At 40.7% G+C, this 26,580-nt stretch overlaps 3 protein-coding genes across 18 annotated transcripts in view; 1 reads left to right on the top strand and 2 right to left on the bottom strand.

Annotated features, from left to right (window-relative positions):
* The first annotated feature begins 907 nt into the window (after nt 1–907).
* LOC120720016 (C5a anaphylatoxin chemotactic receptor 1-like) lies at nt 908–6,059 on the top strand. Its single transcript, XM_040009614.1, has 3 exons — nt 908–1,291; nt 3,947–4,117; nt 4,248–6,059. The coding sequence occupies exon 3, from the start codon at nt 4,260–4,262 to the stop codon at nt 5,292–5,294; it is 1,035 nt and encodes a 344-aa protein (XP_039865548.1). The 5' UTR covers nt 908–1,291; nt 3,947–4,117; nt 4,248–4,259; the 3' UTR covers nt 5,295–6,059.
* Nucleotides 6,060–8,170: 2,111 nt separating this feature from the next.
* Nucleotides 8,171–17,431, bottom strand: LOC120720015 (dapper 1-like). The gene is made up of 4 exons (XM_040009613.1): nt 16,691–17,431; nt 10,994–11,126; nt 10,085–10,195; nt 8,171–9,752 (listed from the first exon to the last, which is right to left on the bottom strand). Exons 1-4 carry the CDS (start codon nt 16,919–16,921, stop codon nt 8,242–8,244), a joined length of 1,986 nt encoding a protein of 661 aa, XP_039865547.1. The 5' UTR covers nt 16,922–17,431; the 3' UTR covers nt 8,171–8,241.
* Nucleotides 17,432–20,062: 2,631 nt separating this feature from the next.
* Nucleotides 20,063–26,580, bottom strand: part of gramd1bb (GRAM domain containing 1Bb) — a 117,061-nt gene continuing 110,543 nt past the window's right edge. For 14 of the 16 annotated variants that reach the window (XM_040009595.1, XM_040009601.1, XM_040009599.1 and 11 more), the window contains 5 exons: nt 26,050–26,344; nt 25,849–25,860; nt 25,177–25,284; nt 24,740–24,860; nt 20,063–23,962 (listed from right to left, as the gene is read on the bottom strand). In XM_040009595.1, the coding sequence (XP_039865529.1) occupies nt 23,873–23,962; nt 24,740–24,860; nt 25,177–25,284; nt 25,849–25,860; nt 26,050–26,344 (626 nt within the window). In that variant the 3' untranslated portion in view covers nt 20,063–23,872. The remainder of the gene's footprint in view (nt 23,963–24,739; nt 24,861–25,176; nt 25,285–25,848; nt 25,861–26,049; nt 26,345–26,580) is intronic. The other 2 variants (XM_040009597.1, XM_040009612.1) reach the window with 1 other exon arrangement.

Raw genomic sequence — 26,580 nt, 5'->3', positions numbered from 1 at the left:
GCTTCCCATTATGCATTGAGGATTTCTTGTTCACTCACGTTTTCCACTCGTTCCTAAATAGAGTATGCCAATAATCTGACTTCTTCAGCCACTGGTCTGTGTCCATTGGTACCTGAGCAAGGAATACGATCTGCATTCCTGCCAGTGATAGAAGGTGAGCACTATGTTGCCTCTATCAAGCCTCACCTTCCGCAATTGCCGCCATGTATGAGGTCCACCCGTGCCACTCTGCTCCAAATCGAGGGACAGAATAAACGCCTTGGCGACTGTCACAGGATCTCAGCTACACCTTATCAAACAGGTCAGATTTATCAGCAGAAAATATCCCACTGCGAACTGAATCTAAGAAACGTGCATCTAATTATACTGGCTCTTTCACGATTCAATCAATGATTAACCCTTTGTTTGCTCATCTACTCTTGCTCTGTAATATGAAGATCCATAACACTTTTCATTTCTCCCAGCTCAAGCATCTGTGGACAAGCCTGTTGTAGCAAGACTGTAGTTATTGCACATTTTCATTGTAAATAAATTCCCTGTATTGGAGGAACCCTGCGCTTAAGTCCTGTTTTGCCTCCAAGTAAAACTGACAAAAACAGAAATTTCTCATACATTAAATAATGCTATGGCTGTAACGACTCATTGACAGGATCTGAGAAAACGGCCATGAGACTATTGCATGGGGTACAGTTAAGCTTGAAATTTTCTTTAACTTGATGAATACTTTGATTCATTTATGACATTTGCAAAACATTCCCATCACTGTCATCCATTAACCTGCATGCTAACACTAAATTAAGAAGATCAACTGGGAAACCTTCAGCTATAGCAGACTGGATCATTATTATAATGTTAAAATGCTGGCTTTATTTATTTATTAGAATAGTAATGTGTGAAAAGAGAATGTGAATAACAGGAAGCAGCTCAGTGATGCTGGGAGATCTTGGTCAGTGGCTCTAATAGGGTTTCAACTTTTTTGCCCTGAAGACTTAGTGTAGTTATAATGCAAGCACCCACAACCTCCTCAACCAAAATACTTCTACTTTTCTCTCTACTAGGGTCTTATTGTCTTACTATATTTTGTATTGCAAAAAGTATTTGGGCGTTTTTCAACGTATTGTTTTTCTGCTGACCTTTATTCAGTTGAGTTCAGAGATGACCTCCTTCACTTCCACCCAGCAGTGCTCCACCCTTCAAATGGCATTACTTCTGAGCACTCAGTGCTGTGAGAATGTTGAGCAAAAACACATTTTCACAAAGCCAGCTTCCTGATATTGCTATATTATGCAATGTGAGTCTTATTTTAACTTTTTTGGAACTTTTTGATGACTTTGTGTTTCATTTCCTGATTTTTATTTTTTTTCTAATCTTGGTGATGTCACCAGGCTAAACTGGGAAATCATGCCAAAGCTATTTTTCTCCTCCTTGTTTATGGACAACTGTTGTTCTCTTTTCTTCCACCATTGAGAAACTGATCTCTCAGTTGTGGAAGTGAAAAATGCTGACTAACTACGGGGTCTTAATGGCAGCAGTTACCACAAGGTTGCAGTTCACTTTTGAGAGGCACTGTGAAGCATGGCACAAAGGGAGGCACAAATAGTGGCTTTTTATTACAAGAGCTAGATATCACTAAAAACACTTTAACTGTGCTGTAGCTTCCGAGTAGGTTCATTTGTGAATAACATTCTAATATGAGAAACATGTTATGTTACTGTCAAATTATTGTTATGAGTTTAAGAATAAACTCTTTTGCCCTATAAATGCAGGACTGCATTCATTTTCAGGTGTTGAGGTATTTTGTTAAAATATTAACAAAGGCAGAAATAAGCCATTTTAGCTGGCCTGACACATACTCATACACAAACTCCTGACATACACCCCAATAAAATAACAATTAAATAACAATTATTACTAAAATATTTTAAACCATTTAACTGAAATCAAAGGAAGTTTTATTTCTGGACTTAAGGGACACTGAATACAAAGATTTTAACTACAAAACTCCAAATTGACAGGACACATCGATCACAACAAAGAACAGATGAAAACTAGTGGCTTAAATACACACAGGAGGTAAACGGAGCACATACCTGGGAACACAGGCAAACTAATTCTGACGAATGAGCCAAGGAAGCAAAGCCAAACACAAAGCACATGGCACAAAAGACTATCAAAATAAGATCAGAAACAAACAGAGACAGAGACTCAACTTTTACAAACTCGAAGAGTAAACAAACACAGACACGTGATCAGGGCCACAGACGAAGATAACTACATATTACAAACTAAGAAGAAAAATGAAAATATAAACAGATTACGAACTTGGAATGAAACCATAAACTAGACACAGACTAGGTAAACTAACACAAAGATCAAGACTGATTGACTACAGGAGACACTATAGGAAGGAGACAGAGACATGAGACCAAGACAGACTGGAAATGAAAGTGGAATTAACTAGACCAAGGAACTAAGAACTAGAAACATAAATAAATAAGCTTGGAAGCACATGGGAAAATACTGAACACCAAAGGACTAGGCAATGAAGAGCTAAAGCATAATCACATTATAAATCTAGAAACAAATCAAAAACCCACAAAACTGAAGAACTGGGTTCAAAGCCAGGGATCCTAATAGGTATATTTACAAAACTAGGAAAGGTAGTTTGCTTTATTAAGAATGAGACACTTTTGTGCATGTGGAAGTGAAAGAGAGAAGCAAGTAAAATGATGACTGGTGCCTAAAACATCAGGTTTAATGTAAAGTAACTTTATTGAACCTTATAATAAGTTCTCCCTTTGTTTAAAGCTAGGGATCTGATGATTTCATTGTTTCAGTGGATAACAAGCAACACTATGTAGCCTTTTTTTTTTTTTTATCAATCAAGCCAAGACATTTGATCATAAATGCCTAAGCCAAAGACTTGTCAATGCAGGGTTGTCTGAAAAGAAAAAAAAACAAACAAACAGTTGGATCGATTAAAAATTATTTATTAGGCTGGTCTCAGTGTGTACAGGTAGAAGGAAACACTTCTAGCTTCCTTAATGAAACAAAGGAGTGCCCCTGGATTCTGTTCTAGGGCCACTGTTATTTATTTTATATATGAATAATCATAATATCACTACAGCAAAGTTTAATTTTTATGCTGATGACATGTTCATATACTCCTCTGCACCCACACTTAATCAGGCTCTCTGTCATCTCCAGCCAGCATTCAGTGCAGTACAGCATTAACTGTGATTTAAAATGTTTTAAATGTTGACAAAACTAAACAGATCACGATGTTCTCAAATTCAAAATCTAAACCACTGAACCTTTCAGGTATTACAACAGTTCAGGGCTTGTAACTCAGTCAGCACAAGTACTTAGGAATTAAAATTGATGACTCGCTCTCTTTTATAACCCACATTAAGCAACCAGTGAAAAGAAATGAAATTGAAACTGTTCTTTTTTGTAACTTAGAACAAAGTTAAATCTGTTTGGTGAAAAACATCTACTATCAAACTCAATCAAATTGAATTCAATATTAATAACACGAGAACACAAAAGTTTATTATTGCAAACTAGTCTTTGCATTCAAATAAGGGTGAGGTTATCATGTTTGTGGGATTTGCACATTTCCCACATTCACTGAAATGGCAGCTAGAGTGATCTTTTGACCACATCCTTCAAACACATCTGTTGATCTGTATTTTAAACTCAGGCAGATTCATTTCAGGTCTCAGCTCAAAATAATTGAATTCTAATTTGTATATTTTTATATTCTTTTCTTACATCGTGCGTACTTGCAGGTGCAAAACACACGAATAAAGTAAATATTACAAATTGTCTCATCACTTCTGTGACCTAATGACCTAGGTCACAGAAGTGACCTAGGTCATTAGGCCTGTGACCTAATTATTTCTTGTGAAATGAATTTTTTGCAATTAAAACTTTTTTTTTTTAGATTCACCAATTTTGTGACTGCAGTTTCACGCCTACAATGAGGACTCTCAACAGAGATCATGTGCAACTGTGTCTGTGTGGGGTGGGGTGAGAGTATAAAGCTGAGAAGCAAACCAGCTCAACAACTTCCTCTCAGTGGTGACAGAGCAACATAACGAGAGGCTGAACATCGGTGAGTTAATACTAAAGTCTAAAATTGATCATTGTTACTACTAAAATTAATTTAAAAGTCAATAAATATTTTTTCTTGATTGAATTATATTATTTCAGTGAGTTATGAAAATGTTTTTTATACTTCACAGTTGTAAGGAATCATGGATTACGGTGACTATAATTACACATTTCCTGATGATAATTACACATTTCCTGACATTATTGAGTCTGTGACTCCTGAGATTCAGCCGATCCAGATAGTGGCTCTGGTCATGTACAGCCTTGTGGTCCTGCTGGGTGTGCCTGGAAATGCTGTGGTGGTGTGGGTGACGGGGTTCTGCATGTCCCGCTCTGTCACCTCCCTCTGGTTCCTCAACCTCGCTCTGGCTGATCTTCTGTGCTGCCTCTCCATCCCCTTGCTTATGGTCCCTCTGGTCCACGACGATCACTGGCACTTCGGTCCACTGGCCTGTATGCTCATCAGAGGCCTGTTTTACCTGGTGATGTACTGCAGCATCCTGCAGCTGGTTGTGATCAGCGTTGATCGTTTGTTGCTGGTCATCAGACCCATCTGGTGTCAGAACCACAGGAGACCCAAACAGGGTGCTTATGGATGTGTTGCTGTGTGGGTCCTGGCCCTGATAGGCAGTATCCCACAGTTTGTGTACGCCAAGCAGATTGTGGCAGGTGATGAGAAGAGAGAGTGTAGGATGGAGTACACTGTAGACAGTGCCTGGCCTGTCTCTGCTTTTCGCTTCCTGATTGGATTCATTATTCCTTTCCTGGTTATTCTAGTTTGTCACTTGGTGGTTTTCAGCAACACACAGAGGAGAATGACACGTAGTCGGACTGGATCCAAGAAAACCCTGAGGGTCGTCATCTCTGTGGTGCTGAGCTTCTTCTTGTGCTGGATACCTCTGCACATCGTGGATTTCCTCATACTGACCACCCCTCGGGGTACTTATGTGAGTCCCAAACTTCACCTGGCACACGTTATAGCGCTCTGCCTGGCTTACTTCAACAGCTGCCTCAACCCTCTGCTCTATGTGTGTCTGGGTCAAAGCTTCAAAGACAGCATGAACCGCTCCCTGCGTAACATCTTCCGCTTCATGGGCGAGGAACCAACCATCAAGAAGAGTGTCACTAATGTGGACACCAAGAGCACCAGCAGTGGCAAAGAAATGACAACAATATAACTCTCTTGCATATGGAGGACTGCTGTAACATAAACAGTTCTGTCATGAAGTTTAGCAAAAGACTTTGGCTTGGATTTAAGTCTGTGAACACAAATACACAAAAGTGCATTCATTTTTACAAGTTATGAAGATTTTTTTCCAGTGAATTTGGGTGGTCAAGTCAAGTCAAATTTCAAGATTTCAAAAGCAGAACTGATAGTTACACTGTAAGGTTTCTATAAAAATCCATGTCTTACGCAACAAAACACATGAAAGTTCTATTATTGGCTTTCACAGAAGAATTACTTCAGAGCATTATGTATATGATGCATTTTCTGACTTTTTGTCATGTTTTAGTATAGTTTGGTAGCAGAAATAAAATACATAGAGATTTGATTACTTTTTCGCAGTGATTATAGAAAAATGCTGATTACATCTTCTTGTATACATGCTGTTTTCATAGACCACAAGAGGGAGACACACTCTAAATGGCTGACACTCAATTTGCTGTAGAACTCTTTGAAAATAAATCAAAACTATTAATACCAGTTATAACTGCTATTAACAGTTATGATTTTCAGTTATATATCTCTTTTAAGCCCCAGTATGTTTCAGAGCCATAGGTGCTTAGATTCTATTAATAGCTGGTGGTTGGTCCTTTGCTACACTTTGCTAAATCTAAAATCAGGAATCTTGGAGTACACAGCAAAATCTCCAGTGTTAAATTAACACTGGAATATTTCTAACATTTTGAGTTATTTTCCAGTGTTAGAAAATCAGCACTGCTCAGTGTTAGCCATTGTTAATCTTCAAAACTGACTAGGTTACTTTTAAACATATAACACTGTCAAAAGTGTTAATTTAACACTCAACAGTGTTGTATTTAACACTCAGAGGTGTGGACCCATATAGACACTCTCCAGTGTTAATTTAACACTGGAGATTTTGCTGTGTAGTTTTTGACTTTTGTTTACACTTTGAATGTTCATCTCAAATGTCTGCTTAAGAAACAAGTGAAGTCCCATTGTGTGACGCTCTGAACTAAATGTGTTTTTCATGCATTTATTTCATTATGTGTGGATTATTAAAATCCATTGTTCACTTCTGAACACTCCAGGTTGTTCTGAACACTGCTGCAAGGCTTCTGACTAAATCTTCCAGGTACTCTCATGTCCCACTGTTGCTGACCCAGCTGCACTGGGTCGTCATTAATTCAGTCTCCACTTTAAGATTCAAATTTTGACCATGGACAAGCACCAGCATACATTAGTGAACTTTTACATACATCCTGTAACTCTCTACCTCTTGGTCATCACAATGACTTGGTGGTCTCTTTCAAACAACAGCTGATAAAAAATTATCTTTTTAAAGCTTGAGTTTGTGATGTTTATCTTGAAAGTTGATGTAAAAAAATGTACATATATGTACTTATATTTCTATCTATATGATGTTGGTATTTTGAGGCGAAGAGACTGGAAAGATACAAGAGCTACGACAAATAGTAAAATCTGGGGTTTGACCATCATTACATAACTATCAATATTGTTTACCATTACATATAGTTTGCTATTACATATCAAGGCTCAATACACACTATTGGATGTATAGATACTTTGATACTATACTCAACAGAGAGAGTTGGTCATGAGCTGCAAATCCATCCATCCACTCATCCTACAGTGGATTACCAGTCCTTCACAAGGTTAAAGCAGAGAGCTTAACATCACATGGGGGGGGAATGTATTCTTGAAAGTTTTCAATCAGGATTTCTGCATTTCTAACTTTTAACATATAAAACAGAACCTTAATTTTTGCATTATATGAAATATTAAGAATATATTAACCTTCATTTTGCTTGTTAACACATTGTCTTTTTTGATTTAAGAATAAACAAATAAGTGCTAAAATATCAAAACTGAGTGAAATGCTTTCTTTATTTACAGTTGTTCAAAACAAGTCCACATATTTATTTACAGTGTCTAGGTCCCAGTGTTTCAGGGAATCTGTGAGTTTAAACATGCATGCGTGAATGTACACAGGCCCCTTAGTGTGGCCTCTAATAAATCCATCCCTGACACATGGATGTCTGGTTCTTTATGCTCACTGGCTGCAGAGGGGAGGTAGTAAGAAGTTCACTGAAGTGAATCCAGGACATACTAAGAGGAGCTCAGTAACAGCTGGATATGCAGAGGTGTGCCCTGCTGAGAGACTCACAGTTGGTGCAGGATTTTTGAGTCTGCAGGAAACCAAATTTAAACATGGTTATTCAGTTAAGTTTTAGCACTCATACCACATTCAGAAAAGTATCCTAACCCTTTTCTAAATCGTTCCCTTGACTTTCTTACAGAGGACTGTGAATTTGTAGGAATAGGGAACAATTCTAGTGGATTAACTCCAACATTTCAAGTGCATTGCAAAGTTTAGTTGTAGATTTTCTGCTAATATGTTGATTTTTGCTTGCGTTTGAATGCAGTTTAGCACAAAGAATTAAAAGAAATTCCTGTTTACTTTATGACTTTCAGCAAAAAGCATAATCTTTAAAAAAGACCATCAGAGGTTATTATGAAATCTGAACACAGCAAATTTACCTAGTATGTTTTAAGGCCCGTATCACAAAGATTTGATATAGTTTTTATACTAATAATGTGACTTGGTGAAAATATCAGTAATACATTAATTAACCACAATTGTCTGATGAGAGCAAATGAAACAGAGGAAAAACTGCCAGCATATTCAGTCACTCCGCTTCTAGGTGGTACATGTCATTTGGTATCAGTTGTCATCCATTAGAGCAGTATACTGCCCATTAGTCTTGTGTCTGATGGTTGTCAACTGGAAGATAAATGTAACCAGATAGTACAAATGAAAGATCTTTGAATAGATCATTATTCATGTGATATTTGACATAGGATTTGGTGGCAAGTAAGTTACTGACGAGTATGTGTTTAAAACTAGTTTGACGATTTTCTCATACAGTAGTCATGACTTTAAGCGACCCTGAGCGGAATCTGAGAATCTTCTTCTTCAGAGCGTGGGAAGCTTTTATCTTGACAAAGGCTTTTGGTTGAGATGGGGTATTGGCAGTGGCTTGTGGTGAAGGAGAGGATGAAGAAGAGGTAGAAGCGAGGCGGGGTGGCAGCTGCTGGGGCCACACCAGCCCCCCGCTCTCATCGGAGTCGCTGGATAGCGAGCTGGAGGCTGGAGAATATACCTCGCTCATGCTAGACTCGGACTCTGCGGGGGCAGCACCACCATAGCTCTCCTCCCCCTGACAGAGAGGTGCGCTTTCCTTAAAGTCCTGCTGCCAGTGCTTGGCGTGCTGCTGTTGGTGGTAGTTCTGGGGTTGGGAATGGGAACAAGAAGGGCCGTGACGAACTTTTCGAGGTGGTCGTCTGTGTACCTGCCCTGCTTGGACTTCCCCCTCATCTTGGCTGAGCTCCAGGTTAGATCGCCAGCGTCGGCTCTCGTTGTGGCCGTTGTAGACCACCTGGTGTCCTACAACCTGGTTTTGATTCTGAGGCAGTGTATGAGGATCACCTCTGCCTTGGGGCCTCTCTGTGGTGCTGTACCTCCTCTCTGGAAGCACCCGCTGACCCAGGAGGCTGTTTTCAGACTGGGATCTATTGGTTTTACTGCTTGACTTCTTGGATCTCTGTCTCTCGCTGTGATTTTTCTTAGATGCTCTGTACTTGAGGTGATCAGGAGATGTGAAAACTTGGTTGGACTTTGGCTGCTCTTGGTTGTAATGTCTTGGGGAGCACAGGGGGGCATGACAGGCTTGTCCAGGAATATACTGAGCACTTACTAAACTGTGCATGTGAAGAATAGGGGGCTGTGGATGTAGATAATGATGGGGGGATGGGGGTTCACAACAAAGGTCAAGAGCCCCAACTCCACAGTTATGGTCCAGTGAGGGCGGAGGGGATGGTAGCCTTCCAGCCAGGGAAATTAGATTGGGCTGGGGGTAGGGCAGAGCTAAATAACAGTCCTCCTCCAAAGATGGGGCCTCCCCACCACAGGCCTCTCGCTCCAGGTCACAACCCCATCCCTGGCCATTAGGATTTGTAGAAAGGTCACCATGGGGCTGAAGATGATGATCAGAAGGGCGGTGCTCTGTGGTTAAAGAAGGAGTTATCCTGTGTAGGGAGCTGTGTCCAGAGCCACTGCAGTATGGGGGGTCAGGGCTAAGAGTGGTGCGAGGCTGACAAGGTCTTGGTGTGAGGGTATGGCGTTGGATGAGACTCAGGATGTAACCCTCTACCTTCAAAGCCAGCTGATAGTCCTCTTCGGTGACCTGATCCTCTTCAGGTTCCTGCTCCCAGCCACCATTGTCTCCGCTGGGGTCCCAGTGCCAGGAGTCAATGGCAGTGCCCTCCTCAGCAATACCCTCAAGAGGTGGGTAGGGGGCAGAGAAAGAGCGGGGTAGCGTGGTGCGTAGAAGTGGTGCATCAAATTCTCCATCCAGCATAAGGGGGTCTCCTGATTGCAGAGAGAAATATTGAGAAATAAGTGAAGTAGTAAGTAAAATCATCCTGAATGCATAACTATACAATAAATAAAAAGTTCTAATAGTTAAACAGTAATAAATAATCTCAAAACTAAGAGTCTGCAGCCATGCCACTCTCAGTCTGTTCCCATACATTTGTTTATTAAGCCTCTTTCACATAAAGACAGTTGACTAAGAGTCTGCTGTTTTCTCATGCTAATATGCAAAGAGTATGTGCTAATATGTTAATCATTTTACTTCAACAAGAGCACATATGCAGGTTTCACAATATCTCAAATCTTCCACGTCTGATAGTCTTGCTTACCCACAGACTTTGGCCTGTCACTGGTGTAAGCCCAGGAGGAGACACTCTCTATGGGCTCAGTGGTACAAGATTTTCCTTTTGGTGACTGACCTTCACTTGATTCATAGAAACCTAGGACACAGTGTAATTAGTGTACTTAATTCATCACAATTTTAATGATTTCTTTGAACTGTTTTTTTTTTCCAGGGTGGAATGATTGCACAGCATCTTTAATGACTCTGTTTGGGATTTTCTTGAATGTACACAGGGTCAAAAGGATACATACAGGCTCATATATGCACATATATGCACAGTCACTTAAATCTTTTAATGAGTGATGCTGCAGGTTCTGCAATGTCTTTTAATTGAACAACAACACAGCCTATTAACTTCTAATTAGTGAGAGGTTAACAGGCCTTATATTGTACAATCATTTTACTCTGGAAAAAGAAGGGTTCAAAGAAATCTTTAAAATCCTCAAATTACCATGACATTCACACAGATTATGAGTCTATGTAAACTTCTGATCATAACTGAACAGAATTAACCACATCCCACACATATCGTTGGACGGTGGGAGGAGAATCCACACACAAAGGCCTCAAACTGGACTCAAACCCAGGACCTTCTTGCTGTGAGGCAAAGGCACCAATAAAAAAAGAAAGGCTTATCTCATCTCTTATAACTCATTCCACTCCTCAAAAAATAGAAAAGTTTCTCACTGCATTTCACAAATAGGCCACAGATTAAAATCACAAACAACTGGAGCATAAAGGAACAATAAGAGCAGAGACTCAAACATGAAATACAAAGAACACAAGTTTCGTTCAGCTGAGCAACACTCTGGAAAAAAACAACTTCATTTACTGAAAAAAGGGAATTATATAGTGTGTTTGCACTTTGATTTCACTGCCTTGCAGAAATAAGTACCAGAACTCGGTCGACTGTTGCCAGTTTCTCCTTGGGCTCTGTCACAACAGTCATCAGCAGCGTCGATCCTCAGCTCTCCCACCTGCTGTTCCAGCGTTTGCATTAGACCCCACGGGGAGCTCTGAAGAGCACTCTGAAAAACAGGCAAACATGCATTCAGACTATTTTCTTGCAGTCTGTAACTGGTTGAACTGATGGGAAAATAAATGTTAAGTAGACAGTACGAAGCAAAAATGATTGATTTTAGGAACAAAGCAAAAAAACAAAAAAAATTCCAGCAGTGTTTGTAGTTTAATGAGTGCTTTCTGGATATGCTAATGGCAGAAGCACAGCTGTGAATCGTTCGCAGCTTGTTTCTCCAGCTGCAACATTGCTCCTAATTTATAATGCCTGAAAATATTAAAACCAATAAATCAAAATAACAAAGCCAAAACTCTGATGCAGAAGTGTGTAAAATCGAAACGTGGCCATCACATGACCATCATTTATAAAAGCAGGCTTACTGAAGAGGTTGAAACATGAATAATTCATAGCACTGTGAAGGAGGGGGAAGAGGGAGGGTGGGGTGTTATTTCATGTGGGTGGACACACACACACACACGTGCTTGCAGACACTCGCGAGCCAGATATACAAATAATTGCTCATTTAGCTCAAACCAGCAACAAATGAGACTGGGTATATGTTAAACATATGTTAAAGTCCCCCCAAAACAAATAAATAAATAACGCTGTCGTTCTTACACTTGTGTGTTTACCATTTGGAAGCCCACCCCGCTACCTCACACAGCCTTCCTCAAATCCCCCACCCTCCCATTTACCCATCTGTTTGTGGTAAAACCGAGTAATTAAACATGCTGGTTCATCCAGCCTGATCATTTTTTGCTGGTGTCATATTGACAGCATGTGACACACACACTTAACATGGGCACGCATTTCCATGCCCGTCTACCTGAATGGGTTAACACAAGTGCACAGACAGCTCTGTTTGCAAGACTTTAGAGGATATTAAATGGACTTTGATTCACTGCCTGCAGGCTATCTTTCATTATGACAGCTAGCTGTCACTACCTAACCCTTCCTTGTTGCACTTGTGAGGAAGACAAGTACCCAGAATCTGAGTCTATAAACAAACTGTGTCAGCAACGTGAGTAATACCTTCTCTGATACACGCAGACCTAATACAGGCATTTTAGATGGCTGGATTTAATATGGCTGACACGCAACGCTCGTTAAGAGACTTCATTACCAGGCGATTGAGCGTGCCCTCATAACAAGGTGACACTTTTCACATTACACACTTCTCACGACAGACAACTCCTCCCTGAGCTCTGTCATCGTCGACACATGTAGCTGGATGACATGCAGAGAAGCTCGTTAGAAATCCTCTAAGAATGCACTGTATTATTAACAGATAAAGATAATGCAGAATACTGAATAAATAAATACGTAAATAAATAAATACATAAATAAATAATATCAGAGAATCAACACAGCATCAAAGCAGGGATTTGTTTATTTGGGTGGTGCTGGAACAAAGTGGCTTTTAAGCTGTGCTGTGCACCACTTTGGGACTTGAAGCCTTCATCCATAAAGAAGAAGCGCACACTCACTATGCAAAGGTGTAAGTCATCAAGTACAACTGAACCAGCCAACCACTGTAAATGCCTGGCTATATAGGGATGGTAGGTTCAGCTGTTGCTCATCAATCAGCCACAGATTGCTCTAAAAGACTTCTGATTAAAATGTAATGAATTGTAGCTGACGAAAAGTCACCCAACGTAATCGAACATAAGAACTTTAAAAGTGTTTACGTATTGTGGCATTTTCTACTCCTCTATGTGGTCTATAAACAAACTGCATTAGGGTCAAATACATGCTCATTTAATCTTAAAATCTCAGGCCGCAAATGCAAGCGACATAGTGGCATGCTAACATCAAATTAAAAAGATCACCAAACAGACATGATCATTCTTTTTGTGTTACAGTGCTGTTATTATCTATTCAGAACAATAATGTGTGAAAAGACAATGTTTATAACAGGAAGTGGCTCAATGTTTCTGAGAGATCTCTGTCAGTGCCTTTAGGCTCTAACTCCCCTGTCCTGCAGACTTAATGCAATCATAATGGAAGCACAGACAACCTCTTCACCCCAAATACTGTTACCTCTTTTGTCTCTGCTAGCGGCCTTATTGTCTTACTATAAACAAAGCGCTAGTATCACTATATCAATACTGTTTTGTATGGCAGAAACGTTGGGTGCTGGTTTGTGGTAAAGAAACGCTGAGAGGAGGGGAGGCTACTGGAAATCAATAAATCAATGATGCTATTTCAGAGTGGCAACTGACTGCCATCTAATTGTGGACATATGCACAAACACTGTAGAAGCCACAGGGCTGGATATTAATTTATAACAAAAAAACAAACAAATCTCTGTGGATGAACAAACCATTTGGTTTATACTGTGACATTTTGCTTTGACTGCACTCTGTTATTACAGGTCTCACACTGGTTCCCAGACATGCTGCACACTGTATTATTGCTTCTTTTTTTTTTACTGCATCCTGCAGGCTGCTGGGGGATGGGGGAGATGAAGAACACTGTGCAGCCAGTCTCACTTATAGCCATTAAGCTGCTGTGGCTGTACAACACATCAGGACCACCTGTTCTCTCAGTGAAAAACACTGAGCAGCAGGTGAGGCCAGGTGAAACCAGGGACATGAACAGTGACTGGGCAAATTTTTCTGTCATTAGCTACTGTGCTTTAGTGTGTATGCAGAACGTGATGCTGCAGAGTTTAATAAGAGTGGATTGTCTCTGTTGATATAGAAAGATACATTCAAATTCAGTCACACATTGTGTTTTGCTGCAAGACAACACAGAAGCAGGCAAAAGTGTCTCTGTATTTTTTTTTTTTTTAGAAAGGACCAATGACCAGTGAAGGCCGGTGGGTCTTTGAAACAATATTGCCAGGATAAAGAAATCTATTGAACAGAGAGCACAAAGCATGCAGCCTCACTGCTGGACTCTCTATAATTAAAGCTATGTTGTGACTGGATCCACAGTGGGAGGCCGGAAACACACACACACACACACACACACACATGCACAGCACATGCACAAACACAGGGCACCCTGCCCCCCGTGTTTGCTCAGCTACTGATCTCTTATTTCTTCAGAGCACGTAGACACATTTTAAATTATTTGTTTTAGTTTGGTAAAATATATTCAGTGATTTTGGGAGGAAGTTCTTCACACGCACACAAAGAGTTTATCCATTGCATTGTGAATAGTATTAATTAGTTTCCTCTGAATCTGTTCAGTGTGCGCAGTGGCTCGTAGGCACAGCAGCAGGGTGCATGGCCTGCAAAGGGAATCCTTAAAGAAAGACTTGAAACAGGCTGTGCTCATGTGACTGAAAATTGCATAACTAAATGAGAGTTGATCTCAAAGTGTGCTTGTATCATAATGTTTGCACGTGTGTATCGTCTGTGTGCATATAATTTGTATATTTTCTGAAGCTTATTTGCTTGAACGGCTGTGTACACAAAGAAACCAAAGAGCACAAACAAAAACCGGTTGAGGTTTTTGTTTGTGTGCCAGAACAAAGCGCAGTAAACCATCATGCGAGTGATCAGTCACTGCTGAGCAGACTATACGTTCACTAATGATGCGCTGCTGTCTTAACACAAGGACACACACAGCCTGATTGATGATGAGCCAGCAGTTCAGCAAAGACACAAAACAATAGCAAAATCCACTGTAGATACAAACACACAATCCTGTAGAATGCAAAGATTTTTTTTCTATGTGCCCAAACATGCAATAATTAAAAATTTGGTTTACATCCCCTAGGCCAATTAATATTCTTCAGAGGAGATTAAATAACATTTCAGAGCACATTTTCTCCCCTAAAGTCACTTCTCCGCTGATGGATGTATGTGTGCCACATTCATACAAAATTCATATAATCCCTTCCACTCTCTCCAAAAACACACAGCAGGGAAGCTGAGAGGGAGGTCAGAGATTCGTGCTTTCCCAGCTGCTGTCTGGCGTCCCACAGCTGTCAACACCTTCAACACCACATACTGTATGAAGAAGGGGGGAAAAGAAGAAAAAAAAAATTGCATCTCTCAGCCTGTTTGGGGCCACATTCATGTTCAAGGCACACACGATGTCAGTCTCATGGGTCAGTTGTTTCTATGTCACACCGTGAACTATACATTTTGCAGACTTTAACCTACACGCGAAATGAGATTGGGGATTTAGCTCGGACGCAGATGGTGACCTGATATCACGAAGACTCAATTTGAGGCTTCAATTAGAGTCCTGTCGGGTCCAAATATTCTCCCAGGACTTTCCCGTGTAATTACTCACACGCTTGGATGAGCGCAACAGTTAATAAACATCGATCCAAAGGCGGATTGCGCAGAAATGAAAACGGGGAAATTATGCGCCCTTGTGAGGAAACTCGTGTCACTCCTTCACTCGCCTTCACTCGTCACTCTCCAGCTGATGTGGATGAAATGCGCTGGCAGCTCCTAAGGCACCAGTGGACATGTGAGCATAACTGCGCGTGGCACTCTCGAAAAACTCACTTTATGATGATCGTTAATTTATTTATTTATTTTTTAACAGAAAATCATATCATGTCATATTTCTAAAGCCAGTGCGGAGAGCCACCTATGTGCGCCTTTTCCTCTCACTGGGGCCTCGATCGCCATCATTAGTATTCTGCTCCATATGCGCCTATTGTTAGGGCCCCGGCGGAGGAGGAGGAGAAGAAGGAAGGGGGGGCTGGAGATGTGAAGAGGAGGAGGCTGATTTAATTTCTCCCTTTTTTCCACCCTCTTTAATAATGCCATGCTTTTGTAGTAATGTTGAGACAACACCAGAAGTTAAAACGGAATTAAACCTCACCGAGACATAAAAACTTGGGCAAAAAAAGAGAGAAAGTGAAGAAGAACCGTTTTCAGCGCAGATAAGTGCTCACTGGTGCGTGAAACTCCCCGTGTGAACCGCTGATGTAATGCTGTTAGTGAAACTTCTATTTGCCGTTATAGAACCAGTTTTAACCCCCCCTCCCCGCCCGTTTTACTCTGGCAACATATCGGTCTTATTTTGCTTGAGCGTCACGTAAATAAAAAAAAAACAAAACAACATTCCATGAATTACACGGATGCTAATGTTCACATAAAAACGTTAGCTCCACCAGCAACAGAAAAGCAAGAGGAATAATTCATCCATTTATGATGTGCGGAGAGCACAAATGAGAGCTTGTTAAGTGGAATATAAAAGTCTAGGCGGAGGGAACAATGGGCCATTAAATAGTCGGTCTGTGGCACAAACGGCGGCTGCTCCACCCCCTGATTTCGTTCCCCAGGGGCATAAATCTCAGCCAAAAAGCAGAGTAACGCATTACACCCTTTCAAACAGAGAGCCTATTAATCAAGTTGAGTAACTTTTTTTTCTTTGCAGCTAGACTTCACAGCAGCACAAAAGGCGCTGCCCAAACTAGAAGACCATCCAGCGGTCAAGCGGGTTTCAATGAGTCTACGCTGAAGGCTATTAGATATTCAAAAGTATGTAGAGTTGTGATAGATGACAGGGGTATAACCCTTTTATCACAGGGTGGGGTAATGCGGGAGGGCTGGAATGCAAACATACAGTGCAGTAAAAGGCTCAACACAAACTTCTTACCAGCTGACGTCTCAGTGTCAAGTTTTCCTGGCCCCAGCTGCTGAAACATCTCAGCTCTCCTCTGGAGCTTTCCTGGGCAAGCGGGTCTCCCAGAGCCAGCGCCCCCAGAACCAGACACTCCTGCCGCTGTCTGCGGAGCTCCAGCTCGCATAGCCCGGCCAAACACGCCTCCAAGCGCTCTTTGGTTCGACTGCGTTCCACAGTTACGGGATACGAGAAGGCACGATGCATGCCTCTCAGATCCAGGAATTATGTGCAATGAAAGCTACTTAGTTCCCTTGTATTGTAGTTTGCGCTCTCCAGTTGACCCAGATTTACGAGGGCAAGCGCAGGCTATAAAGGGCCATGCTGTATCCCATTCCTTGTGATAGTATGGTTGCCTTGGAGCTGCATGGTTCTCCAGACTGTCTATCCGCTATACATTTTCTATTTCGCAGCTGTCAAACGGCAGGAACAGAGCTCCGCCCTCTGCGACCAGCCACGGCGAAAAAGTGGGGCTCGAGCCTTCCGCCCCTTTGTAAATCCACTCTCAGCCTTCATTGGACACGAGGGGCTGGCGGGGTGATGCGCGTAAACGATGTCCCATCCCCCTTGATTCATGACAGCGAGGCGTCGACCTCACCCATCTTCCCATCATGGACCTACACTAATGTAATTCTTCAGGAGGCAGTAAAACGCATGAAGCAATTTAACGTCGCCAACGGAGAAATGAATTAAACAACGACAAGACAGAAAAAAAGGTCATCAAGTGAAGAGGATCCAATAATCTGATCGTCACATATCTTTTCACCAACATCTAGTTTGTATTGATCTGCCTCATCTCCATGTGTCTTCTATAGAAAAATGATTAACTCATGATTTATTGAGGGAAACAAGTTTTCCTCCTTCTTCATTTCACCCCCCGCTGCTCGCGGTGCTGCATGTCTTCTGGATGCTGAGGAATGCAGAACACGTCTTCCAATCAACGCTGTAAAAATGTTTATGAATGTTTTATAAAGTGCACGATTTTGTTTAGTCTGTGCAAGAAAGTAAAAAAAGAAAAGAAAAGAAAAAGAAAGCGGAAGCCGAAAGACACCAAATATTGAACAATACACAGGATAAGCAATTCATTCACTACCATTATTTAGCATTTTTTGAGGCTTTTACTTCGCACATGCACATTTCTGCGGTTTTTATGGCGTCATAATTAAATAATTAACAGGCAATTTATGAAACATAAAATGAGACAACAGGGAGCTGTAAGAATCACGTGAGCAGTCTCTTCTGACTGCGGAAGGTTATGACAGAGTTGTTCTGTAGGTACAAATCCTAAAAATAACAACACTTAAACATGACATCAATATTTAAAAGTCTTATGATTTTATTTTTTGAGTGCAGTAACAGATGAATATTTCATCCATGCGTCACACACTATTTTCCTCAATACTACTCTCTCTGTTAAGTCTTCTGAGGTCAACCATATTGTGTCTGTAGCAACCGCAGACAAAAGAAAGTATATGCTCTTTAAATCCTAAGGTTTTAGATATCAGAATATAATAAAAACCATTCGGTCCTTAGCAAGTTATACAACAACAAGAAGACATGACATATTAAAACGCGTCATTATTTATTCAACAAAGCACGATGCAGAAGCAGTGTGCAAAATATTAAGTACATGATTATTTCTTAACAGTATTAAGAGTGTGGGCTGGGTGCTGCCAATGAAATGGACTGAATTAGCTGAATTAGCTGAATTAGTGTGAACATCTCCATTAAAGCAGAAGTTTTGGCACTTTGTTTGTCTGGAGAATTCAGGTGTGTGTTAACATGATGCCACAGAGGAAAGACATCAGTAACGACCTTAGAATCTTAGAAACCCAAAACAAGAAAATCCCAAGACTCTAAAGGTCTCAGTTAATAACATGCTAAATGTTAAAGTTCATCATAGTACAAATAAAAAACACTGATCAAATATGCCTTTTTTGTAACTGTTGCTGGAACAAAGCCCATTCTCTCTATAAGGAACAGGGCAGCTCCATTCAGGTTTCCAAAGTTGCATCTGAACAAATTCTTCTGGAACAATGTGCTTTGCACAGACAAAACTAAAGTGGAGATGCTTGGCAATAATGCACAGCACCATGTCTGGAGAACAAGACAGAAAATCAGCACAAGCACCTCATACCAACCAGCCACAGGGCCTGGGCAGCTGGCGAGTCGACTATGAGCTCCTGTGGATACCAAAGTATTCTAGAGTCAAATATGAGGCCATCTGTTTGACAACTAAAGCTTCCTAAACTGGGTTATGCAGCAGTGACTTCAAGCACAGAAGCAAATCTACAAAAGAATGGCCAAAAAAAAAAAAGGGATCAATCAAAGTGTTTCAGTGGCAACAAAGTTCAAACCTCAACCTGATTGAAATGCTGTGGTGGAAGATCTGTGCTTAAACTTAGAAGAATGAAACCTCGCTGAACTGAATCAACAAAAACTATAGAGAAGAATCAGAAACTACTGAATCATGAGGTGTACTTTGCCTTTTTTATGTGCTGCTTCTGCACTTCTTAAAAGCGACATGGTGCTAGGTTCTTAGACTGTCAGAGTCACTGCTTGATTTTTTTCCATTTATTTTTGGGTTTGTGAAGTAAATTCTAATTCTATGCTATTTACTCTTTCGAGTTTTGTGGGTTTGTTTTTTTCAGAGTTTTCTTATTATGTTAGTCGTCAGTTCTTCTTTAAATAGTATCAGTTCCCTTTTCTGTCCACTCGCTCCTTGTTTAATCTCAGTGTGTTGTCAGCTCTCGCCTCCATGTTTGTTTACCTTTAATGTGTGTCTAGTTTATATGTTCATGTCAGGTTCACATTCCATAGTCCCTGACTCTCTATTTATGTTCCCTGTTTTAGTTTGCTAATCCTTAGCCTCGTGGGCATTGTGTTCAGTTTTCCTCCCTCTCATCAGTTACTTCCTGTCCACCTGTGTCTTGGTACTGTGTCCCAGGTGTTTCTTCTCTGCTCTAATCTCCCCGCTGTGTATTTATACACTTTCTTTCTGTTGTCAGAGCGTAGTTCAGTTCTCTAGCGTCATTCTGATCTCTGGTCCCTCGTGAATTGAAATAGTTTGCACTTGTTTTGCATCGTTTTGCGTTTGGCCTTGTGTAGATTTCCATCAATCCAATAATGCCTTTTGTTAACCTCTCCATCTTGGGTCCTAACACAACATATCCTGACAGTAAGAGCTCACGTGTTGCTGTTTGTCTTAGAATGAGGTTGTATTTACCTCATTCTCAAATCTGCTAAGGATCCGTTTTTGTGATTCAATTCCAGATTTTCATGAATGTTAATTTTCTTCTCACGCATTTGTGAAACTCAAAAGTAACCACACCAAAAACAGCAGCAGCATTTGTTTTAGTATTTTTTCTTTATTCAAACTTCCAACCTCTACTTCACATGAACCAGAAAGCCACTTTTATCTCCCGTCTCTATGAGGCAAAAGTCATCAGCAAGTCAAAACCTACGCGCAGCGCAGGTCGGATTCTTTTGACAGTGTGCGTGTGTGCACACTGCAGATATACACAACATATACATACAGCATATTCATCTCATGTAGAAATTTCACTAAAAGTCTAGAGATCAAAACCTTTAAAAAAACATACAGCAGAATTCTCTTTGAACAGAACTACACAGTACATGTTTTATCAAGACACACTCGAAGAAGAGTTTTAATCAGTGGTCGTTTTCAGGAGGTTGCGTGTGATTCCTACTGTGTGTTAACCAAGGCTGTTAGTCAGCACTGTGTTGCAAGGGTAGCTCTGTTGCCTCTAGGCGAATGCCCAATGGATACAGTTAACAAAGCACGTACAGAAACTCCATCTGCTGTCAGTGACAAAATCTCCCAGGTCACCTTGGTTCCACAGTTGTGCAGCGATAGCAACCATACAATCATTCGATTAACACAGATTAACTGCGTGAGTGCATGCTAGGAGAGAAAGAGTGAAAGCAAATGGACAGAAAAAAAGTGTTGATTGCTATAGAATGAAACTTAATTTGTTTAATTTGCTGGTAAAAATGAGAAACAGAGTTCTGAAGAAAAAGAAAAACAAGAAGTCAATTCGCATAACTGCTCAGATTTGTGAAATAAAATTTAAGTTTGCTGTCGCAACAGCTTCCTCAAAAGCCCGATCGAGCGTCTGACTTGGACTGAGGTGACATTAACTGCTTCACTCAGCCGCGACGGTGAAAACGTGTCAGTAAAACCATCTCAATCAAGCATTTACTACAGAAGCATCTGAAAACGAAGAAGAAGAAAAAATCTACTCACTACACTTGAAAACAAACTCTTAAAGCATTTCAGTTACATTTCCATGTATTCGCACCGTCATACACACAAAGCATAACTTCACTATAATCTTTCAGTGCCTTCGGGATTGTGAAGGTGATTTCTATAAAACAGAAAACATCTCAAAACCACTCACATTCACGTCTTAAGGTTTCTGTGCGTTATCGTCACTGTGCCTTCTTCAAATGGAACGCGCTCAATATGTCGGTCGAGAACACGCCACAGTAAAGTTATCTGCTTGCCCTCATACTGATCGCTCGTCCCATCTTTGCTCCGGAAAACGGACGAGAAGGTGTGCCAGGCTAAGTTCGGGGCGAGGCCTCAGCAAACGTAACATTGCTTTTTATATAGCTGCTTTCAGCTGCTCCCTTATTCACAAGGGGGTTGCCATAGCGGGCAGCTCCGTGTGTTTGATTCAGCAGATAAAATTATTATTATTATTTTTTTACACCGGGTGCCGTTCCTGATGCAACCCCAAATAGGGATTTGTGCATCATTCTGGGATCAAACCTGGGGATGTTGTTAGGTGAATGAGTAAACCACCATACTAACACCTGTGTGTGTGTGTATGTATATATATATATATATATATGTATATGACATACATGATAAATACTTAATTTAAAACAATACGTCCTCTGTGAAAGTACATTTCTACTTTCTTTTGGTTCAATTTAGTTGCATAAAGTTAATTCTCATGCTTTCACTGCATCCAAGACAGACACTTGAAACGGGGAAAGGTAGAGTACATTTTGAGTTAACGCAGGTATTTTTAAAGGAAGAGGTTTCGATTTTGAGGAATGTGCTTATGCTCTCACTTTTTATTTATTTTTACTGAGAGTAAGATGAAAAGATCCTACCAGGATGCCAAATATGAAGGTAGATCTAAACTTACAAAGAATGAACCAAAACTGTCAGGCTTAGTTTCTTTTTGTTTCTTATTTACTTACTTAGTTTACACACGTGACAGTAGCATCCGATCATATCATCCAACCTTACAGCAAATGTGCAGATTTCCTAAAATGCCAAAACCTCTTCCTGTTTAGCAAACAGCGGCAGCTAATGTGGTGAAATGAACAGAAGAGTTGCTCACAGGGGGCACGAAGGGTTCATTTCCAAAATAGCATGTATCCATTTCATTTTTGCAATCTGCAAAAAATATATATTTGAAGTTTTTTTTCCTGCCCTTATTTAGAAAGGGTTGTCACAGCAGGTAGCTCCGGTTATTTTTGATTTTAAGCGAGATGCTCTTACTGACACAACCTCAAAGGGGTTTGTGTTTCCTCCTGCGGTCGAGCCAGGCATCGTTTAGCTTCTTAGCCAAATGTGCATGTGACACTACCTAACCAATCGATCGTGGCTGTTTCCAGCTGTCTGATACATCATTTTGGAACAAAACTCTTCAAATGTGCAGCTGCACCCTGGTGGGACTAATGCAAGGCAGCATCCAAACACATCAGCATTAAAAAAAGAAAAAAAGGCAGTCCAGCTGGAAGAGCCAGAAAAGAAACATAGACATGTGGAATGGTAAAAATTCCTGCACACATAATCACACACACACACACACACACATACACATATACACGCTCACGTGCGCGAACATAATCGCGCGAATGAAGAATCATACTTGCACACTGGACATGTCACAGACATATCTGGCATGCATCTTTAGAAGAAAACACTTTTTGTTAGAAATTCTTTAACTGGTCTAGAGCTCTGATCATTTCTGTATGTACATAAATTAACAATAAATATAGGTAATGTTTTTTATATATTTTGAAATATATATATATATATATATATTATTAAATAATGAAATATTCTTATATATTTCAAATATATTCATGACCTCTTTCCAATCTGAAACATTTTTAAAGAGATATAATCACAGTTTAGTAATAAAACATGTAAGAACACAGGACTCCCTACTGGCCGGTCTAGCTGCAGCGTCCCCGTTTCAAAGTTTATCAAGTTGTGATCAAAGTCCAGCCTTTTTTTTTTTCTTTTTTTCCCCAGACTAATACATTCGACTTCATCAGAAGGATGAGAAATAATGCGACAAAAGGTAGGTAACACTGTGACGGGAGAAACCGAGCCTGCGAATCGCATCTTATCAATCTTACGCTCTACTCATCGGTATGTCAGGGAACCAGCCCGGACAGAAACCACACAGTCCAGGCTCAAACAAGGCAATAAGGGCTGATCAGTGAAGCTGATCTCCCAGCTACAATACGTCTTTTCTCGTGGAGTGAACCTGTCCTCTGATCACCTGGAGGTTTACTGAAGGGACGCTGCAGCGAGGACCTCTAGGGTACGATTGATTTGGAACAGTCGGAGAGTGTAGAAAGCCGTTAAGACTCAAAAGGATCCCCCTCCCCTTTTCTTTGACTCAATCTCTCCTCTTCTTCTGTTCTTTTTCAGACACACATAGACTGGAACTGGACCACATTAACACTGACTGAGGGGAGATAGGTTGTCTAAATGCATGCAGTAGTTTTCCTTCGCTCTCTCCGCCACGCTCCTGGCTCACATGGCTTACAGTAGGATGCACTTGGAAATATAGAGAGTAGAAGGAAACGGTTATCCCCAAGGTGTTTAGAGGAAGCAAGTCTTGCACCTCCTCTTGTTGGGGATAGCTCGATTCCTGTGTGTGATCGGGACCCTTTCTGTCCGTGGTTTCGTCCTCTGGGGGTGGTTTTAACTTCCATACGCTAGAGATGACTGTTCCTCTCTTTATGTCCATGGATCCGCTCACTATTGGTCCCACCACCCCCCTCTGTTCTCTCTCTGTCTTGCCGCTGACGGCATACTGGTTCAAAAAGAAAACAGGTCCCGTATTGCACAGCATGCCCTCATGGCCTGATGGTAGTGTGTCAGTGATAGCGACTGCGCTTCTCCTCAGTCTCAGATGGGTAGTCCCTTAAACCAATGCCTCTCTGGAGGTTCAATAAAGAGTCTTTCATCTGAAGAAGCAAAACAACAGGAACACATGTTAAATAGTATTTTCTCCATTTTAATAACAGGCGAAAAAGTTATTCAAAGTGAATTTAATCATTTTATCATTGGTGACATTTGAAAAATTGCATTGATGGTGATTGATGATTACTGGAAATGTTACAACTTCACAATTAGTGTCTAGAAAATTCCTCAACTTAGAAAAGCTGCTATTAAATGTGGTATGAATGCACAGTAGAGAGGCCTTTTTTTCTTTTAATTAAGTATTTTCTGATTCTTGAATATCCATTATCCTAGTGGGCAGTGTGAAATCCAGTTTAAATATCAGGAGGAGGAGTTGGCACTGACTCTCGTGACAGCGCTCTAGGAGTTGAATTTGTGGAATTTGTAAGGTGGGGGCAATTCATTTCACTTTTTATACATTTTAATAAATCTACTGACATTCTTATTTAGTTCTAATATAGATAAACACCCTCTAGCCACTTCATTAGCTTCTCAAAGTTCTCACAAACATGGTCGCAATAGCATAAATGAAAATCAAGCTAGTTAGCAAATGTAAGCTTTGGTCAGAGTTGAATGTATTTATGAGAACATGTACAATCTCTTCTGGCAGAAATAATATTAAAATTACACTAATATTAAAAATGAAACTATTAAAAATATTGAAAAACATAAATAAAAGTAAAACTACATTTTCAGAATTATTATTTATCTTATTTAATTTAAATAATATTAATTATATTATTATTTACTATCTGCTGTAAAAAAAGGAACTTTTTCTATACCTGGTCCAGCAGCACTACGGATGACTTGATAATCTCCCTCCACTTTTGCAGCTCAGCATCGTGGTACCGCTGCTGTGCCTCCAGGAGTTGGGCCCACTCCATCTGCGTCTGAGGCAGTTTACTTGGAAAAACACACACACAGATAAACACACACAGCAACCTAAGGGTGCAGGCACTGAAGCATTATTTCCATTTTAAGGGACTGCTAACAAGCAGTTTTTAAAAAAAACTTTTCAGTAAGCAAGCGCAGAGATTTCCCGTTCGAGGCCATATGGATGCAGTTTACTTTACGGATGTGTGTGCCTGCTTACGTCTGGAATTGTATTACAGTGTTTGGGTATCTTTAATGTGTTTAACAGAAAGTTCTGTGTAAAGAGTAATGAAAAAAACAGTGCAATAAACCGTGTGTACACATGGATCTGTTGGGGTGTGTTTACCTTTCATGAAACCGCAGACCTTGCCAGGTTGTTAAGGACTGCGCAGAGTACTCCAGCATCCACAGTTTGTAGAAAAGCATCATGTTGAGGAACACAAGCAGGACCAGGCTGGAGGAGGGCAAAGAGACAGAAATGAAGAAAGAGAGTCAACAAACGAGGGCTCAGCTTCACTTTGAAATCATTCATAATGCCTCTAATGAGCTGGTATGAGCACTCTGATGTATACTGAAAGTACACTTTGACTGTGGGATGATTTTCAATAAATACTGAATACAGACGGATGACAAATGTAATGATTAAATGAATCTCTGTTATGCTTTGGGGGCATTTTTCTCACATAGTTTGGATCTACTTGCAAACTTTATCCTCTCTGCCAGGATAAAGGACACGAGGGCGTCGCTAAATAGTTTGATACACACATGTGGGAACAAAGCTGTTTTTTAGAGTAATGAGAGTTCAACATCACTGAATGCCTACAGGAAACTTTGGACTGTGCATCAGTCAGTCAGTCACTCTCCACCGACATTGAGACATTAAATAAAAGAGCAAACTTGCTAAGGAACGCTAAAGCCAATCGGCCGACATATAGTGGCCCAGTACCTTACTAAGACAGTTTGTTAGTTTTTCTATAATTTGTAATCTGTCTATATATCAGAGAACATATATGTGTACCTGAGACAGATCCTATGGATGGCAATGAAAGAAGAGGAGAAAGGAGTTACACTCAAAAGAACAATAATGACATATTTCTAAGGAAATTAAAATAAGTCATGTCAGCATGTGTCAAATGTACATTTACATCCTGATGGACAACTGTGCAGCCATCCTCACAGGAATGACGTGTGCACGTGCGTGCTCTGATGAGCTGCTTACACAAAGCTGATGATGAGCAGCAGTTTGGAGACGCTGTACAGAGCGAAGCCTCCGGGCAGGTGTTCTGGACTCTGGTGTCTCGTTTGCGTGGAGCCGGCCACGTGTTTGATCCTCTGGATCACTTCCTCATCTGTCGGCGTGGTAACGGGGCTGAGGGCCTCATCCAGATGCTGGCTGCGCATGTGGGGAAGCGGCCTCTTCTTGCGCCTCACCGTGGAGTTCTTCACCACTTTTGCCTTTGGAGACAGCTGGTGAGTCTCCATGAGTATCTCCTCCAGCTTGGACAGCTCCAACTCTGAGAGAGAAAAAACACACCTGTTACATATAAATATATATAACACCCATGCACTTTCAGTTTGTTGAAAACATCCACATGCTTTTGTTCTCTCTTTAAGCATTAAGCAATGATTAGATTAAGTCTATCGTTGCCATTATTTCTCCCCTTGAATGGGGGGAGTATGTAATCGGTTCCATTTCTTTGTCTGTTTGTCTGTTTGCTGCAGTCCAGTGTCCAAAGTTTTTAAGATATCA

This window comes from Simochromis diagramma, unplaced genomic scaffold (assembly GCF_900408965.1).
Source record: "Simochromis diagramma unplaced genomic scaffold, fSimDia1.1 OVJJ01000344.1, whole genome shotgun sequence".
Classification (NCBI taxonomy): domain Eukaryota; kingdom Metazoa; phylum Chordata; class Actinopteri; order Cichliformes; family Cichlidae; genus Simochromis; species Simochromis diagramma.
This window is presented reverse-complemented; position numbering and strand designations above follow the sequence as displayed.